Source organism: Pseudorca crassidens, chromosome 12 (assembly GCF_039906515.1).
Source record: "Pseudorca crassidens isolate mPseCra1 chromosome 12, mPseCra1.hap1, whole genome shotgun sequence".
NCBI classification, from domain to species: Eukaryota; Metazoa; Chordata; class Mammalia; order Artiodactyla; family Delphinidae; genus Pseudorca; species Pseudorca crassidens.
In genome coordinates, this window is record NC_090307.1 from 88,754,991 (window position 1) to 88,769,198 (window position 14,208).

Here is a 14,208-nt window from a genome sequence, read left to right on the forward strand (position 1 = left end):
TTCCCAGCCATGAGATCACTGCCCATTTCCTTCCCCGCCTCTGCACCCTGCTTCACCTTCATAACATCCAGCAGATTGTCTAGCAGGAGCTATCCCGGCCATTTCACAGCCAGGGCCAACCCATCTCCCTCCTAATCTCTAGTCACCTTCCTTCCTCCCTGTACACTGAACTGTACATTAAAAAGTAAAACTTTTTAGGGGGCTTCCCTGGTGGCGCAGTGGTTGAGAGTCCACCTGCCAATGCAGGGGACACGGGTTCGTGCCCCGGTCCGGGAAGACCCCACATGCCGCGGAGCGGCTGGGCCCGTGAGCCATGGCCGCTGAGCCTGCGCGTCCGGAGCCTGTGCTCCGCAACGGGAGAGGCCACAGCAGTGAGAGGCCCGCGTACCGCAAAAAAAAAAAAAAAAAAAGTAAAACTTACAGAATTCCCTGGCGGTCCAGTGGTTAGGACTCTATGTTTTCACTGCTGAGGGCCTAGGTTCAGTCCCTGGTTGGGGAACTAAGGTCTCACAAGTAATGCGGCGCAGCCAAAAAAATTAAAAACTTAACACATCAAACCTATGCAGAGCTAACATCCCAGCCCAGCTCCAGGAAGCATCCCAGCCTGCCACGATGAACAGCTGTGTCTTGTTTATTCTCTGTCAGTCTTCTGTCCACGACTACTCAGTGTGTGGCACACGGCCTGACACAGAAGAGGCTTTTAATACATGTCCTTGACATGCTCCGATTAATGGAAATTGGACCACTCAATGCCTGTTCTTAGAGGACAGGGAAGAATTCCAGACACATCACAGTTGTTTCTTTCAGTCCCTGGCCTGGTCAGTGACCTCAGAGTCAAAGGCAGCCAGGAGATTGACTACCAGCCATGCCTAAGACTCGAGATGAACTGGCTGGACTCAAACCAGCTCTGTCACTTAGCGGTGGAAACCTGAGTGAGCCTTGGGTCCCCCCTGTGATCCAGTCTACTCACCTGCAGAATGAGAAATATAGATAATAGTGTGTACCTTGTATACTGTTGTGGTGATGAAATGAGTCGATAATGAAAACCACGTAGAACAGTGGCTTGTACCCAGGAAGCACTATGGACACCTTAGCTACCATCATCACCGTGGTGGCTGGAATAATGGCGCACCATAGATGGCCACGTGTGATTCCTAGACCCTGTGAATACGGCACCTGATGTGTCAAAGGGGACTTTGCAGATGTGATTAAGGATCTTGAGATGGACAGATTACCATGGAGTATGCGGAGAATGGAACATACTGAACTCAATGTCATCACAAGGGTTCTGATAGGCGGGGGGGACATCAGAGCGAGGCGTAGGATAATGTGAAGACCCAGCAGACGCGCTCAAGTGACGTCACTGGTGATAAGTTCAGTGGAGCCTGGATTCAGTGAGGGCTTTCTGTGGGGTCTTTTCCCTGGGTAAGGATTACACTGGAGCGGTCACTGCCTGTCTACATTAGTTCTTGTTTCCGTTAAGGTGATTCTCGGACCTTGATATAAAACCTGGATTTTTTGCCCCAGGTGCATCAGCCACCAGGTCTGGATTTTAAGTCCTGCCCCTAAGTCTTTGGGTTCTGTTCTAGCATGGCGGCAGGCGCGATCCCCAGAGAAGAGGCGTCCGCCCCCCTCGCCTCCCCGTGGCTTTCTAACTGCCCCTCTCCCTGCAGGAAGCCGTGCTCAGCACTTGGCTGCAGTTCAGCGATGGCTCAGTGACGCCCCTGGACATCTACGACACCAAGGACTTCACCCTGACCGCCACGTCCCTGGACGAGGCCGTCGTGTCAGTCCCCCAGCCCCGCTCGCCCAGGTGGCCCGTTGTCATGGCCGAAGGGGAAGGCCAGGGACCCCTGGTCCGAGTGGACCTGACCATCGCGGAGGCTTGCCAGAAATCCAAACGCAAGAGCGTCCTGGCCGTGGGCGTCGGCACTGTCAGGGTCAAGTTCGGCCAGAATGACGCCGACTCCAGCCCCGGCGGGGCCTACGAGGAGGCCGAGATGAAGAACCACGCCAGCGGCCGGCGCCAGAAGGGCCAGGAGGGGCCCTGGTACGGCAGCTCCTCCGCGGAGCGCGACGACGGGGCCCCCCGGAGGGGCAGCCCCACGGCCAAGTCGCTGCTAGACAACAAGGTGGGCAAGAACAGCCGGCTGGACGGGGCCCGGCTGGCGGGCGAGGGCCAGCTGCAGACCATCCCCATCGACTTCGCCAACTTCCCGGCACAGGTGGACCTGCCGCGGGCGGGGGGCGGGCCGGGGGCCGGCGACCTGGTGCAGGCGCCCCGCGGCCTGAGCGACCTGGAGATCGGCATGTACGCCCTGCTGGGCGTCTTCTGCCTGGCCATTCTCGTCTTCCTCATCAACTGCGCCACCTTTGCCCTCAAGTACAGGCACAAGCAGGTGCCCCTGGAAGGCCAGGCCTCCGTGACCCACTCGCACGACTGGGTGTGGCTGGGCAACGAGGCGGAGCTCCTGGAGGACGTAGGCGACGGGTCCCCCCGGCAGGACGAGCACACGACCGTCATAGACGAGAGCGACCGCCTCCTGCTCAACGGAGGTTCCCAAAAGCACGGGCACAGCCAGGTCCCCAGGCCTGCCGACTCCGGGGACAGACAGGGCAAGGACCAGAAGCTCGAGCCCCTGCACTCACCCACCTCCAAGAGGAAAAAGGTGAAGTTCACCACCTTCACCACCATCCCCGCCGACGACAGCTGTCCCACCGTGAACTCCATCCTCGGCGGGACCGACGAGGACATCCAGTGGGTGCGCCAGGACGTGGGTGTGGGCGCCCCCAAAGAGCTCAGAGAACACCTGGAGAAGTTCAAGGACAAAGCCTAGGCCCCTCTGGCCGAAGGGCCAGTGCTTGGACACCCTCCTTCGGTTCCAGAGTAGCTCTGGGGCTGAACAGGGAATCGTTGGGGTCCCCCTTCGAAACCAGTTGGAAATTCTGAAGCCGGAAAGGGACGTTTTTTTGTAATCAGAGGTTGATGACGACAGATGTTCTCAAGTTGGCGGAATAAACTCGGGGAAGGGAGCTTCTTGGAGACGTTTGACCTGCGCAGGGCCAAATTGGGAAGGTTATTTTATGAGTCAAAATATAACCCAGACAAGCTACCAAAAAGTATTTGTTAAAAAAAAAAAAAAAAAGCAAAAAGACAAATAAAAAGACAAGTAATCATCTGTTTATATTTCTAATAAAGGAGCAAAATATATTAAAACTAGGGCCTGCTAAGAGACATTTTCCGTTTTAATTCAGTATTCCTTTCCTATTCCGAGGACAGCCTTGGACTGTCACCCTGGGCTTGGGGAGGAGACGTTTCTGAATATTGGTTGCCTCTTGGGATAGACCTGAGGAGTTTTACATCTCTACTTAATAATCTTTTCTTTTTCCACATTCTCTTTTTTCCCCTCCTTTTTTCTTTTTGTGTCTTAGACTTCCACTTGATTTATATTTAATGTCTATTCCTGAGAATCCAATGGTATATTTTCCTAAATTAAACAAATTATATTCCTAAACATCAGATGAGTGCTTAGAAACGATGTCAGTTAATCCACTCTTTAAGTATTACGTTTGATGCTTTTCTGTATCCCTCCAGCCTTGTTGATATTTGCTGGGTTTTCTACAATCAGGGGGAGTTCTCAGAGCCTTTGGGGGGATGGGGGAAGATGCCTTCACCCATGCCCACTACACCCACCACAGGGCCAAAGCCAGTGGGTAGGACACTGGCAGAGGCTGGACCCGTGGGACACAGCCAATAGCACAGAGCCCAGCCAGGTTCCCCTGACCCCTCCAGGACTCCATCACTGGTGTCGTGCGGATGCTTCTCGCAGGGGAAGATGAGGTCCGATCCACAGGAGAGAAACCAGACCCAAGAGTAACGAGCACGAGCCTCACAGGGTAGATCTATCCCGAGACATGCTGCTATTGCCAAATGAACAAGGATAAAAAAAACTGAGGGTTTTCCCGTTGTTTTTCTTACTTCGTTAGGCAGGGTATACCAGCATAAACGGAAAACACGAAAATCTACGTTAGATTGTCAGTCAGCTGTGCTTTTTGGTACCAGCCTAGTCGTGTAGCAGCCCATTGCAAAATGCACTCATCCAAAGTGAAGTGTACGAGGCAGAGGAGACCACGAGGTAGGGGCACAAACCCCAGTACTCCGTTCTGTCCGCAGCTGCTGGGGACGAAGCCGCCCGGCTGTCACGTGATGCTCTCCGTGGGGCGGCGCCCGCAGATACCGGGAGGAATGCTTCCTGTGTTTATTTTTTTAATTACTAAAATCGATAGCTAAGAAAGGGTCCTCGAAGCCTCAATAACCTTAGCTGGACCTTTTAAAAAGATATTTCTAGCACATATTAGAGACGGGAAAAAGGAGCTATTTATTTATACCTGTGATGCCAATTGTCATTAAAACATTTTCCATGGCTTGACAAGTCAGTATCTTGTGGGCTGTCTCTTATTTCACTGAACTCCTATTATTTCTTCTCCCCGCCAAATGTACAACTTGTTAAAGAAATAAACCGTCTGCTGGTCTAGAAGGAAAACTATACACTGTCGGCTTGTTTGCCTCTTGGTTTCTGGGCTGATCCACAGTCATTCCTAACAAGGGAAACTTCCGGTCACCCATCCACTGTCATCTCCATCAGCAGTTCTCAGATGTGAGCATGCTCGGGGTCACCAGGAGAAAATGAGCGTCCTGACGTGTTCCAGGGTGATGCAGATGCTGTTTCCCCCCCTCCCCCCAGTGAACGTCCAATTCACGTCGAAGGAGGAGGAGAGCCTGGACATTGAATGGAAAACTGTGTTGATCTCTCGTCTGGGGTAAAGGTGTACTTTTATTCTGATTATTTTTGCATTTGTTGTTGTTTGAAGTTCCAGTGGGATTGTGGTTCCTTTGGCTGGTTGAGGGAAGAGAATTTTGGGGTTGAAGACAAGAGAGTGATGTTTTTAAATAAGTTTTTTTTTTTTAATTTAAAAAATTATATAATTTTTTAACAACTTCATTGAAATATAATTGCTTTACATTGTTGTGTTAGTTGATGCTGTATAACAAAGTGAATCAGCTATACATATACATATATCCCCGTATCTCCTCCCTCTTGCGTCTCCCTCCCACCCTCCCTATCCCACCCCTCTAGGTGGTCACGAAGCACCCAAGCTGCTCTCCCTGTGCTATGTGGCTGCTTCCCACTAGCTATCTGTTTTACATTTGGTAGTGAATATATGTCCATGCCACTCTCTCACTTCGTCCCAGCTTACCCTTCCCCCTCCCCGTGTCCTCAAGTCCGTTCTCTACATTTGAGTCTTTATTCCTGTCCTGCCCCTGGGTTCTTCAGAACTTTTTTTTTTTAGATTCCATATATATGTGTTAGCATACGGTATTTGTTTTTCTCTTTCTTACTTCACTCTGTATGACAGACTCTAGGTCCATCCACCTCACTACAAATAACTCAGTTTTGTTCCTTTTTATGGCTAATATTCCATTGTATACATGTGCCACATCTTCTTTATCCATTCATCTGTCAATGGACACTTAGGTTGCTTCCATGTCCTGGCTATTGTAAATAGAGCTGCAGTGAACATTGTGGTACCTGACTCTTTTTGAATTATGGTTTTCTCAGGGTATATGCCCAGTAGTGGGACTGCTGGGTTGTATGGTAGTTCTATTTTTAGTTTTTTGAGAAACCTGCCTACTAATAACAGCCTTATTGAGACACAGTTCACGTAACATAAAATGGACCCATTTAGAGTGTACAATTCAATGGTTGACAGTGGTGCATCACATCAATTTTAGAAAATTTTCATCATCCCAAGAAGAAACTCCATACTCATCAGATTTGCTCCCCATTTCCCCACCCCCTCACCAGATTCCCAGCCCCAGGCAACCACTGATCTACTCTCTGTCTGCATGGATTTGCCTGGGGGTGGTGTGGGGCTAGTATCTGTATCATTATGGGAGAGTCTGTGAGAAGCCGATGGGGTTCATATATTGTCACTGTTTTTTTGGGTTTTGGTTCTGGCCGCGACGCATGACCTTGTGGGATCCCAGTTCCCCAAACAGGGATTGAATCCGGACCCTCAGCAGTGAAAGCGCGGAGTCCTAACCACTGGACCGCCAGGGAAGTCCCTGTGAGTGTTTCTTGTTTGTTTGTTTTTGTTTTCGTTTTGCGGTGCGCGGGCCTCTCACTGTTGTGGCCTCTTGCGGAGCGCAGGCTCAGCGGCATGTGGGATCTTCCCGGACCGGGGCACGAACCCGCGTCCCCTGCATCGGCAGGTGGACTCTCAACCACTGCGCCACCAGGGAAGCCCCCTGTGATTGTTTCTTAATCGAGGCACCAGGGGAGCTCTGTTCTCCCACAGCATGGCTGCACGTGTGTTGTAAAACAGCCTGCAGTACCTTCTTTTCTGTAGAAACCACGTCCACGCCTAAAGCAAGCTCCCTGCCTAGCCAGCTCAGGTATTGCTTTAAAAGAATCAGGCTTCAGATCAAGAGAAAGAGGACTGTGGTTGAATCTAATGCTGGTTGCTTCACTTCTGCCCCAAGTTCAACTCTAAAAAAGGCCAGCTGGCGTTGGGCAGATACCTCCGCGGTCCACTGGGGTCAACCGAGCTACCCTGGTTCTGAGAGCCTGAGACAATGAGGCTGTTTGACAACCGCCTCCCTCAGGGAGCACATGCCATGGTGTCGGCAGAGCTAAGAGGCCGTGTTGGGGGGACCAGTGGGTCCCATTTCCCCTGGGACTGTCCTGCTTTTAAAACTGGAATCCTCTCAGGAGAAACAGGCTGCTTGGCCACCTGGTAGACATAAGTGACTCCAACTATCATTAAAAACTTTCCGTTGGTCACTTCAGGCGATCAGGGCCTCATGGTGTCAAAATGTCTCTTTTATTGTAAATGTAAGACTCAAATACGACCTCGCCTAGGGAGGGACACAGCTCCAGTATTGCCAGACCCTGAAAAAAATCGGGAGGTTCCTCAAGGACGTCTGCTCTCCTTCCTGCATCAGCGCTGCCCTTCCCGCCAAGCCCACCTACCCTTGGGATGTGAACGTGGGACCCCACGGAATGAGTCTGTAGGTGTCTGACCTCTGACTCCCTAGGATGGGTGTCAGCTCCATGCTGCAAATAAGGTCCCAAGGGAGCTGAGTGTGCACCGTTTTAAATAAGGTGCTGCCTTTTTACGGTGATGTGAGCCTCTCAGACTGCCAGGTGGACAAAACAATCTTTCCAGATAGACAGTCTGCAGTTCTTCCTTCCTGCTAAAATGATCAAGTAGAACAAGGGTAGCTTGGCTGTTGGATGCTGGTCCCCTGATTCATGTCACATGCACTTATTGAGCACCTGCTGTGTGCCTGGTTTGGGGAACACACAAAGAATGGAGTAATTAACAAGTCCTCAAGGTGCGGCCAGTCAGAGGGTGGAAGCAGAGAAGGGGGCAGTTAGTTAAGCACAGGACGGCAGGGGGATCGGGGGGGAGGGCAGTGCCTTCACCCCCCGTTGCCCTATGTTCCCACCAGCTCGTCCACGCTCACCTGTAGACTCCAGCCAGACCGATGGCCTCTCAGAACACAAGGCTCTGAAGAAACAAACTGTCCTTTCTCGTAAGTGAGTAGATCTTGACTAATATTACAGTTGACCCTGCACAACGCGGGGGTTAGGGCCCCGACCCTCCCTGCACTGGAAAGTCCAAGTAGACCTTCCAGTCCACCCTTCTTATCCGTGATTCCCAATCAGTGGATTCAACCAACCCTGGATCTTGCAAGACTGTAGTATTTACCTTGGAAAAAATCCACGTATAAGTGGACCCTTGCAGTTCAAACACATGTTGTTGAAGGGTCAACTGTAATATTTATTAGCATTAATCTTTATTGTGATCAACAATAGTGTATTAACATTATTTGAATAATATTAACAATAACTACGAGAATAGTAATAATGAGACTCCATTTAACAAGTCTGGGTCAGACTGAGTATTAAACATCCTTAGTGTGTGTTGTTATTCACTCACAACAACCGTCTGAGGCATGTGTGTTTCCCCCCATATCAGAGGTGAGGAAACAGGCTCAGAGCATCCTTCTCAAGGTCAAGACTAGGAACTAGCTGAGCCACACTCAAAGCCGTGACCGTATCTCCAAAAACTGTGGTCTTGATTATTACACTAATACAAGCTTCACATATATTTTCTTGTGTTAAAAATGTAATCAAACTGACCGAAAAAAAGCAATTCAGGCTCATGACACAAAATCTAGAAAAGTAGAAGAAATAAAGAAAAAAAATGCCTCTGGTTCCTCCTCCCAGAACTAAAAATTAATAACTCATCTTACACACGCTTCGGTTTTTTTTCAAATGGTGGACATAATTTTGCACGGTCCTATTCATATTTTGAAAGTATACTGTTACAAACGTGACTTTTAAATTATTTTTCCACTTTTAAAAGTAGCCCAAGAGCATTGTAAACAGTTTATAAAAATGACCGAATTCACCCCCGTTGGAGCTTTGGTGACGTCCTTCTAGGTTTTTGCCCTCCGATGTCTTTTTTTCTTCCGTGGTTGAGATCAAAGTGCAAAAATTGCTTTTTAAGTATAATTAACAGGGAAAGTTACGCAGCCTTCAATCGGAGGTGATAGGGCTCCCATGTGCATGGGACAGACGGTGGGCTGCATGAGGGGACCCCTCGGGGCAGGGGGAAACTGGGCACTAAAATCCAGCCCAATCTTTGCTTGTCAATATACCTGCACCTGGAGGAGAAGCTTACGGCTCTCCTTTGAACAAGAATACCATCTGCTTGCCAAGCGGGCAGCCTGGGCTGCACTTTCCAAGTGGAGGCTACAGTTTACATCTTGCCCTTAACGGCAAACGGAGCCCTGGAAGATGAGGTGAAAGGAATCAAGGTGATGGCCAGCCTGCTTCAGTGAGTAGCCTGCCTTCTATGACGGTGATGAAGGAGTCGCTCATCCAGACGAACTGTTCCATGGCTAATAATGACACAAGCGGCCTAAAGGCCACAGAACAGCTGTTTCAAGGCACTGGCGAGCACCTGCAGTTGGGACAGGCTGGGACCTGGGAGCCGGGGCCTTTTGCTGCAGGGTTTGCACCTGGACACACGTCTCCTCCAGTAACAGAATACAAAGAAACTATAAGGGACTAAAGATAACTGCGTGCATGAGCAGTTGGGGCAAATTATGGACAACAAGATACAAAAAGACCAAAAAAAAAAATCCAACTGACACTTCTGAAGAGCCAGGAGCAAAAGCGGGGGGTTGGGAGCCAACGCAGGGCCGCGCAGGCCCCCTGCACTCAACACCACCAAAGGGGTGGGCAGACCACCTGAGCCACGCCTCCAGCCTGACCCCTGGACACACCCCTCCCCTCACCCCATATAATGAGCCAGCTGCCCCCGCCCTCGGGGAGTGAGCGAGCAAGGGAAGCTGTTACTGGTTCCCGCTCCCCCCGCTGCAGCAGGGGCCCCAGTAAGGCCTGGCCTGAATTTCTTGTCTGGCCTCTGATCAATTTCTATTGATTAAGGAGGCCAAGAACCCTGGTCGGTACCACGGTGATGGAGACCGGAGGGCAAAGATCCCAGGGAGCGGGGACGGGCACAGAGATGAGCCCCACATCGGCCACCAAGCTCTCTCCTTGGGGTGTTGTCCACGCACACTGTATTGCTCAGAGGCTGAACCAAACACGACAGCCCAGAGCTTGCAATAGGCTTACCGGGCTGGATGGACAAATACTCTGTCCAGGACACCGGAGGCAACAGGGAACTGAGGGTCTGAAATTCCGGAAATAAGAGATTTGCAGGGAAGTGAGTCCAGTAAACAATTTCCTCTTCAGGAAATTTCCAGCTTCTCAACTGGACGTGAAGCTAAGAAAGCGAGACAGGGAGGTGTTAAAGGCTAAGCTGTTACGTGGGTGACCTCCTAGGACTCCTTCTGGTTCAGGGCCACCCCGGGAGGATGTAAATTCCCAGGCACTCCCTGGCGTCTATGCAAGGCAGCAAAGTGGGATTTGGTAAGAAAAAGCCTCAGGTGCTGGATCCTGGAAAGGAAAGCAGGTGAAATCGGGCACACGCGGGATGGTGCCCAGAGATGGGGATCCAGGCACTCTCCACTGTAAGTATTAATCAAATCTTCACACAGACCTTTGCACAGGTTTCAACTATGGCAGAAGAGTGGTAGCTGGGGCAGGGACAGCTCTGATGCGACACTCAAGGTGGCCAGGGAGGTCAGAGCAGGCCACTCTGAGGACATGTGGCCTGAAGCATGGGATTCCCTAGAGGCGTTAGGATGTGATCTAGATAAAACACCGGACAGAGGGAAGCACAGGGGCAAAGACCCTGCACAGGGAGGTGAGCGCACGGCAAGGACCAGCCACTGAAAAAACACGTGGCTGGAGAGAGTGCTTTCCCAGCAGCACGAAAACGGGTTCATGCCTATAAAAATTCACTCTCTCGGGCTTCCCTGGTGGCGCAGTGGTTGACAGTCCGCCTGCCGATGCAGGGGACGCGGGTTCGTGCCCCGGTCCGGGAAGATCCCACATGCCGCGCAGTGGCTGGGCCTGTGAGCCATGGCCGCTGAGCCTGCGCGTCCGGAGCCTGTGCTCCGCAACGGGAGAGGCCACAACAGTGAGAGGCCCGTACCGCCAAAAAAAAAAAAAAAATTCACTCTCTCTTCCCTCACAACTGTGGAGGACACAGCTCTACTGGGGACAGAGGCCAGAGGCCCAGATAATATATTGGCTTTTAAAATGCACATGTTTTCCAAGTTCATTATTCAAACCTTTGGCCAAATAATAATGTTTTGGATTGCTCTCTGCATCTCAAAATTTCCACCCGGAAGAAGCTAAAATTGGGTGGTTTTCCTAAGTAAGTTCTTCTAAACACCAAACAAACAGAAAGAAACCGCAAGGGCTGTGACAGTCAGCTCCTGCTGTAGGAGTTCTCTGAGGTGGAGATGCTCACTTAAACGTTTGGATCTGCAAATGAACTTACTTACAAAACAAACAGACTTACAAACACAGAAGACAAACATATGGTTATCAAAGGGGAAAGGGGGGGAGGGATAAATTAGGAGTATGGGTTTAACAGATACACACTACTATATATAAAATAGATAAACGGGACTTCCCTGGTGATGCAGCAGATAAGACTCTGTGCTCCTATGCAGGGAGCCCAGGTTTGATCCCTTGGTCAGGGAACTAGATCCCACATGCATGCCACAACTAAGAGTTTGCATGCCACATCTAAGGAGCCCGGGTGCCACAACTGGCAAGCCGCAAGTAAGGAACCTGCCTGCCTCAACTGAGACCCGACACAACCAAATAAATAAATTAATTAATATTTTTTTAAAATAGATAACCAACAAGAATTTACCGTGTAGCACAGGGAACTACATTCAGTATCTTGTAATAACCTATAGTGGAAAATAATCTGAAAAAGAATATATGTGTGTGTATATATATATATCTGAATCACTTTGCTGTACACCTGAAACTAACACAATATTGTAAATCAACAATAGCTCAATAAATAAATAAATAAATTTGGATCAAGACTTTACAGAGTAGAACTAGGAGAAGAGGAAAGTCAGGTCATCCTGTTACCATTCTCTTTGAGACAGAACATTAGGTAATGTTTCAAAGAATGAAGCAAATTATGGCTTTGTTTTCCAATTTATATTCTACCGACCAAAATGTTCTGTCCAAAAAGCCTTTTTTTTCCTCTGTCAAAGAGGGCATTTGGGTGGAAAGAAATTACCAGACTGTGAAATTTCATTGATTCAAAAACTTGAGGTTAACTTCGGGGTCCAGATTTACATTTTCTCTCATTTATGTTGTCCTCTAAGTGAAGGGTGGGTTTGGAAGAGCCAGGCCGTGTTGAACGGTGAGATCTCAGGATGCTGTGACTTTCAGAGCTGCGCTTCAGCCGTGGAAAGAGAGAGTCATTACATGAAATGACTGGATATAGTCAGGAAAACCGGGGCACAGACAGGATGAAATTCATTCATCTGTCCGTTCAATAAATACTGAGGACTTTCTATGAATAAGACACTCGTCTATGTAGTTGGAACAGTAGACAAGTAGACGAGAGGAATATACTTGGAAAGTATATTCTTAGAGGGAAAATAGATAAACGTGAGCTAAATCAATGAGATGCTATCAGACTGTGAAAACACGGTGCTATGAAGGAAATAAACAGAGCCGTGAGGAGTCACTGGACGCCATGCGTGGAAGGGCACTACTTTCCACAGAATTTAGGAATAAGCCCAGCTATCCCTGGGTAACAGGGTTCCAGACAAAGAGAACGGTGGGTGCAAAAGCCTGAAGCAAGAATAAGCGGACGGCTGTGTTAGAGAACTAGAAAAACGCCAGTGCGGCTGCAAGGCAGAGGCTGCAGGATGAAGTGGTGGGGGATGATGCCGCCCAGAATGGCATAGGAAGGGGAGCGGGCAACGTGGAGGCCTCTGGAGGCTTCTGAACAGGAGAGTGAACGTCCCTGGATCGTGCTGAAAAGGTTGGTAGCATCATCGCGAGAGGAGAGCTCTGGGGAGAGCATCCCATCCGGATGGGGCTCATTCCACCCTGTGCTGCCTGCCTTCTTTTTCTCCTCTCACTTCCCCAGGTCCATTTCGGTGCCTCCTTGGAAGGAGCTATTGCAAAATTAATCACTCGCTCCCACATCCTTGTCCCAGATTTTGCATCCGGAGGAACTCAATCTGAGATGTAAGACCAGCAGGATTTGCTAATAGGTCACATCTAGGGTTGAGGAAAAGGAACGATTCTGGGATTTGTACTTGTGCAATTGGCAGGTAGTCTATCCATTTACTAAGATGATGATTGAAAAATTAAAAAAAAAACCTCCAACAAATGACATCTGTAGAAATTCCGTGGAGGTTTGAAGCCCAATCGTAGCAGAATGCGGGTTCTGTGTGGGATCAGGATCGCAGTACCAGGGCTGTGAAGCCAGCGTAAAGCAGCCGTCAGCCCTCTTCAACGTGTCGGTGTTTCTGCTGTGTGTTTTGCCTGTTTTGGGGGTTTTTTGTGTGTTTTTTTGCGGTACGCGGGCCTCTCACTGCTGTGGCCTCTCCCGTTGCGGAGCACAGGCTCCAGACGCGCAGGCTCAGCGGCCATGGCTCACGGGCCCTGCCGCTCCGCGGCATGTGGGATCTTCCCGGACCGGGGCACGAACCCGTGTCCCCTACATCAGAGGCGGACTCTCAACCACTGCGCCACCAGGGAAGCCCTTGTCTGGTGTTTGAATAAGTAGTATTCTTCTCTCTCCACCTCCCCTTGGATCTTTTTACCCGGTATAAATGAAGCGCCTTATCCCAGTGGAGTCCACAATCAGTTTCACACCCAGGAAAACAAACACAAATTGCTGCAGACCCTGCAGTTACATAAAAATTTTAGGACTAGGATGACTGGGATGCAAAGCAGTGTTTCAACACCTACGAGGCATTTTCCAATAAAGGAAGATCAATTACATGAAAAAGAAAATTGTAAGGGGGCTTCCCTGGTGGCGCAGTTGTTAAGAATCCGCCTGCCAACGCAGGGGACACGGGTTCGAGCCCTGGTCCGGGAAGATCCCACATGCCGTGGAGCAACTAAGCCCGTGCACCACAGCTACTGAGGCTGTGCCCTAGAGCCCGTGAGCCACAACTACTGAAGCCTGTGCGCCTAGAGCCTGAGCGCCACAACTACTGAGCCCATGCGCCACTACTATTGAAGCCCACACAGTCTAGGGCCTGTGCTCTGCAACCAGAGAAGCCACCGCAATGATAAGCCTGTGCACCGCAACAAAGAGTAGCCCCTGCTCACCGCAACTAGAGAAAGCCCACGTGCAGCAACGAAGACTGAACGCAGCCAAAAACAAGAAAACAAGTAAAAAAAAAAAGTTGTAATCACCCAGAGTCAAAGTTCAGAAGTAGCAAATGAGATGATGTTCCTCGTTTCTACCCTAAATCACTCTTCCCTGTTTGTATCAAGGACACTCGTGGCCTCGGGTGGACATGGAAAGTTCTAGAATCTTCTGCTTCTTAATAACTGATTTAAATAATAAATAAACGACTTTATATAGTAAAAGCAAATGGGCTTCCAATTTAAACAACCTCAAGATACAAAAATTTATTTCTGGTGGAATGGCTTTTAGGCCACAAACTCAGGTCTGTAAAGTAATATCATTTTCTTGCTTATTTTCTGTAACTGAAATTAA

At 49.6% G+C, this 14,208-nt stretch overlaps 2 protein-coding genes and 1 long non-coding RNA gene across 6 annotated transcripts in view; 1 reads left to right on the forward strand and 2 right to left on the reverse strand.

Annotated features, from left to right (window-relative positions):
• The window catches only part of TMEM132C (transmembrane protein 132C), a 373,251-nt gene extending 368,814 nt beyond the window's left edge, over positions 1–4,437 (forward strand). For both annotated transcript variants that reach the window (XM_067701197.1, XM_067701198.1), the window contains exon 9: positions 1,674–4,437. In XM_067701197.1, the coding sequence (XP_067557298.1) occupies positions 1,674–2,837 (1,164 nt within the window). In that variant the 3' untranslated portion in view covers positions 2,838–4,437. The remainder of the gene's footprint in view (positions 1–1,673) is intronic.
• SLC15A4 (solute carrier family 15 member 4) overlaps positions 1–14,208 on the reverse strand; it is a 119,013-nt gene that overhangs the window by 23,321 nt on the left and 81,484 nt on the right. Inside the window, exon 8 of one of the 3 annotated variants that reach the window (XM_067701204.1) lies at positions 2,913–3,053. The exons of 1 other annotated variant lie outside the window; for it this stretch is intronic. In XM_067701204.1, coding sequence (XP_067557305.1) covers positions 2,977–3,053 — 77 coding nt within the window. In that variant the 3' untranslated portion in view covers positions 2,913–2,976. Of the gene's footprint in view, positions 1–2,912; positions 3,054–6,140; positions 7,352–14,208 lie in introns of those variants that run through there. One more of the 3 variants, XM_067701208.1, reaches the window with a different exon arrangement.
• Positions 7,848–10,550, reverse strand: LOC137203982 (uncharacterized). The gene is made up of 2 exons (XR_010933395.1): positions 9,714–10,550; positions 7,848–9,109 (listed from the first exon to the last, which is right to left on the reverse strand). It is a non-coding gene; the product is annotated as an uncharacterized lncRNA (long non-coding RNA).